The sequence below is a fragment of the Verticillium alfalfae genome, genomic scaffold, assembly GCF_000150825.1.
Source record: "Verticillium alfalfae VaMs.102 supercont1.15 genomic scaffold, whole genome shotgun sequence".
NCBI lineage: Eukaryota > Fungi > Ascomycota > Sordariomycetes > Glomerellales > Plectosphaerellaceae > Verticillium > Verticillium alfalfae.
This window is the reverse complement of record NW_003315024.1, coordinates 790,448-794,900: the sequence shown is the minus strand read 5'-3', so window position 1 is coordinate 794,900 and position 4,453 is coordinate 790,448. Positions and strand designations below refer to the sequence as shown.

Sequence of the window (4,453 nt, the reverse complement as noted above, 5' to 3'; positions counted from 1 at the left end):
ACGCTGGCGGCTGGCGGCCATGATGGCGACGGAGAACTGCATAGCGAGTGTGTATGTGTGCGGGGATAGCAAGAGCTTCGTGCAACGAGAGACTGGAGGCGAAAGCGACAGAGGTGGCAATGATCGACAACGGGTGGAAGAAGTATACCAAAAAAGAATGTTCCTTGCCTGAAGGAGAAAGAATGGAAGAGCTCACTGAGTCTGCGGTAGCGAATGGAGAGAATGGCAATCCACGAGCTGATCGTCAGGGCGGTGATCGGTTCTTATGCATTGCGATCAACCAGCTCTCACAGCGGAGGATGTGCTCTGGGCCTCGTCGCAGCTCCTGATCTGTCACCGGGGTGCATCACCGAGGAATAGGACGTCGATGGACGGTCCAGCGGTCGTGGTGGCCGCATTGGGACCAGATGGCAGGTCATCTCTGACTGATTGTGTTCCAGAACGCTGGTTCGGAGGAGGGTCACGGGCTTTGGAGACGGGGTGTCGTCTGAAGGCCGGGCCATGCGACGGCTTGGGTGTGATTCAGAATTGGGTGGGAACAGGGGCTTGAGGTTTCAAGGGGGGTAATTCTCGTTGGAGGTTGCATGGTCTTTTGATACTCGGCTTGCTTGAGAATGGGAGAACGGGAGAATGTCGCTCGAAATGATCTCCCAGCGATGAGCACGATGATCGATCGGTCTGATGTTGTTGTGCGGCTCACTATTAGGAGAATGTGATGCTCTGCAATCAAGTCATGCATCCCCTGGTCTGATGGATTCGGGTGGTGGTGGCGGGAGCCGAGCCGGATACCCCGACACCATATTCATAATGCGACATTGTGACTGCTGCCGGCGTCAGAAATTTGTCTGCTCTGGCGTTCAGCTCTTCCCGTCGAGGAATCATCGTGAGGCCAGTCGCAAAGGTTTGCTGGGAGGCCCATCGACAGCAATCTATCCAGTAGCTACCAAGCTTCGTAGACATCAATCAGGCCTTCGCGAACCAATTTATGATCCCCCGGCACAGCCATGAAGTTGATTGCGGCGAAACTCGTAAGGCAGACAACCCAGTGGACGCACTTCTGAATGACTTGACGAGCAGAAGTTTGTTGTTTATCGGCTCAACCCGAACACCGCTTGTCTTGTCACTGGGAAAAGGCATCATGCGCTGCCCGAATCATGTACTGCTAACCCAAAGCTGAAACCGAGTCAGACATGCTGGCCTGGACAGGGTTATTACCCGTCTTGGCCCTGTCGTCAGCACCTTAAGCTGCAGCTGAATGAGCGAGCACCAGCCATTCGCCGGGCGAGAGACTTCACAGCATTTGCTCACTTTGTGTAACCGCTCAGACACTAGAGACCGTCACGCTGGCGTCGTTATGGCTACAATCCGAAGATTCCATTGCCTCTCCAGAATGAATAGAGCGCCCTACCAAAGACAAGAACCAAACGGCCCCTCGGCTTGATGACAAATGCCGCACAGTTTGTCCCACGGACGCGGGATCCCAAGCGGGAGGATAGATGTGCCGAGATTGACACGCGTGTCTCAATCCGGTAACCAGATTAGGCCTTCACGTCCGAGTTCGAGTGGCAATCACATCAAACCTTTCGACGGCGAGGCTGGCTGTGAAAAGTCACAACATCCCAGGGAACGTGTTCACGCTTGGTCAATATCGAATTGACATATTGTCAGAACCGACAAAACACCTCTCTGAGCCCACCAACGGGGAACGAAACAGAATTCCATCGCACCCCTGACCCAGGCATCGTAACACCATGGATCTCCAAATCAGCAAGCCTCTGACCCTCAAATGCGGTCTCACGCTGCCCAATCGCCTCGTCAAGGCCGCCATGACTGAGCAGCTAGCCGATAGATCCCACCTCCCCACGCCAACCTTCCTTCGCGTCTACGAGGCCTGGGCCGCCGGCGGCTGGGGCCTCGTCCTCACCGGCAACGTCCAGGTCGACGAGGTCCACCTCGGCGGGCCTCGCGACACGGCCGTCAGCTCGGCCGTCGAGACCTCGACCGTTCTCGCCAGTTTCAAGGAGTGGGCCGCCGTCTGCAACACCCACGGCACCCCGACCGTCGTCCAGATCAACCATCCGGGCCGCCAGTCACCCCCGGGTGCCGGCGACAGGGGCTTCTTTGCCAAGACCCTGGCCCCTAGCGCCGTCCCGCTGCGCCTCGGCGACGATCTCATCTCGCGCGCCCTGAGCGCCGTCGCCTTTGGCACGCCCAAGGCCATGTCTGTCGCCGATATCAAGGAGGTCGTCAGGCGGTTCGCCGAGACGGCGCGCATTTCGGCCGAGGCAGGGTTCCAGGGCGTACAGGTGCACGGCGCCCACGGCTATCTGGTCGCACAGTTCCTCTCGGCCAAGACCAACACGCGAACAGACGAATACGGCGGCTCGCCCGCCAAGAGGGCGCGGTTCGCTGTCGAGATCATCGACGCCATCAGGGCCGTGGTGCCCAAGGAATTCTGCGTCGGCATCAAGCTCAACTCGGTCGATCACCAGAGCGAGGCAGAGCTTGGCGACTGCGTTGAGCAGCTCAAGCTCATCACGCAGGCTGGCGTCGATTTCATCGAGGTCAGCGGCGGCACGTATGAGGACCCAACGGTAAGCATCGACCACCGCGTCCGTCAAATCGCTGTTCAGACATGCTGACATTTTGTAGATGAATCTTGGCCCCAGTGCTGTCGAAGGCAAGTCGGAGCGCACCAAAGCCCGCGAGGCCTTCTTCCTCGACTTTGCGGCTGCCATTCGCGATCAGTTCCCCGACGTGCCGCTCGTTGTCACTGGCGGCTTCCGCACGCGGCAGGGCATGGAGAGCGCTGTCCGCGAGGGCGGTTGCGATGCCGTCGGCATTGGCCGACCGGCGGTGCTAAACCCGTCGCTGCCGGTGAACACAGTGTTCAACAAGGAGGTCGATGATGCGTCGGCGAAGGTGTACGCGAAGAAGGTTGAAACGCCGTGGTTTCTCCAGAAGATTGGCATGAAGAACGTCGGCGCGGGCATCGAGACGGTGAGTTTCCAAATCGCCCGAAATATGGCCTTGAGGGTGAGACTGACATCTTTGATAGGCTTGGTATGCAAAGGCCATGCGCGATATGGACGCTACGAAGGCGTCGATTTAAATTTGGGCTTGTGAGTAAGGGGCGTCAAAAGGTTGTAGGATTCCTTCTCTACAGAGTATCTTGGATCTAGATCTGGTGCACTTTATCTACTTTGGTTGCGAGATGCATGTCTATGGAGACATCAGGAGGATTGCTGTTGAAGTGCTTTTTCAACATTTTGTTCGTCCAGATGATCTTCTGCTCCACTCTGATGAAATATTGCCAACCTCTCCATGTCCTTGAGTTCTTTCCTAGCGATGGGCAGCCTGGGCATTGGCCTTGAGTAACTTGGCCTCTTCGTTGTACTTATCTCTTTGCTCCTGAGACATGGCTCGCCAAATTTGCAATGCCTCATGAAACTCTTGAGAGCCTGTTCCCACACTCCTCTCGTCGCAGAATAATCCAAGACCTGTGATTATCTTGGGCATTCCGTATACCTGTTTCTCGTATCTTCGGCAGAAGTCCCGTTCCCGTGCGACGTCCTGATACCGCTGTTTCCCGCCCTCTGTCTGAGGCACATGCACTTCAAGTGGCACGCGATTTGGTGCAACGCGATTGGGGTTGAAGCGATCTGGGTCCTCGGCTATCGCTGTGTCAAACCAGGCCCAGGCCTCGCGGCGGATCGCTTCAGATCGCGTGCGATAGGTCTCCTTTTCGGCCTCGGGTAAAGCAGACCACTGCAGCCCACTATCGTGGCCTCTGATATTGCTGTCGTTCATGAATATCTGCATGGCAGAGCGTAACTCCACAGCCGATGCAGGTGGCCAAGGCCCTCCTTGAAAATCAGCTTGTGAGATTGGAGTCGCTATTGCTACAGGTTGGCTCGACGCCCTCGGCGGAAACTGGCGGCTGGCGGCTGCCTGAGTGACTGAGATAAGGTCCGGTATGAGCCTTCTTGCTATCAGATTGACGGCATGCCCGTATCCTGGAGAATGAAAAGCTGCCATGTACCTTGCCGGGTATGAACCATCGATCTTTTCGTGAAATCCATTCGTAAGGAGCTGAACCTCTTCGGCATTCGTCATCGTCTGAAAACGCCCGCCATCTATTGCCTCTCTGGCCTTGGCGTAGACCTCAACAGGCGTGCTGAGTGTTCCAGCCGTGGCGCGTTCGATATTGTTACGCGCCACGTCTGGCGGTGGCCAGCAAAACAGGTCATGGATATCCTCAGCCGTAAGAGAGTCTGGCTGGGCGAGCGCTCTTCCGATCACGTCGTTACGGCCAAGCAAAATATTGCGCTCTTCCTGCGTTAACTGGTCTTGTTGGTCTCGAGCCTTGTCGTACAAGGATTGCGGGACGGCATCGTTGACAGTCTCCGCGTGAGAGGGGCATTGCTCTTTACGTTGCTGTAGGTATCGGAAT

General features: G+C 56.5%; 2 protein-coding genes across 2 annotated transcripts in view; one reads left to right on the top strand and one right to left on the bottom strand.

Moving 5' to 3' along the window:
- Positions 1 to 1,751: 1,751 nt before the first annotated feature.
- On the top strand, positions 1,752 to 3,112 carry VDBG_09578 (NADPH dehydrogenase; the record flags this gene model as incomplete). The annotated part of the gene is made up of 3 exons (XM_003000337.1): positions 1,752 to 2,594; positions 2,653 to 3,000; positions 3,059 to 3,112. 3 exons carry the CDS (start codon positions 1,752 to 1,754, stop codon positions 3,110 to 3,112), a joined length of 1,245 nt encoding a protein of 414 aa, XP_003000383.1.
- A 230-nt stretch (positions 3,113 to 3,342) lies between these two features.
- The window catches only part of VDBG_09577 (predicted protein), a gene marked incomplete at both ends in the record, with an annotated part of 1,331 nt that continues 220 nt past the window's right edge, over positions 3,343 to 4,453 (bottom strand). Inside the window, one exon of the mRNA XM_003000336.1 lies at positions 3,343 to 4,404. Within this exon, the coding sequence (XP_003000382.1) occupies positions 3,343 to 4,404 (1,062 nt within the window). The remainder of the gene's footprint in view (positions 4,405 to 4,453) is intronic.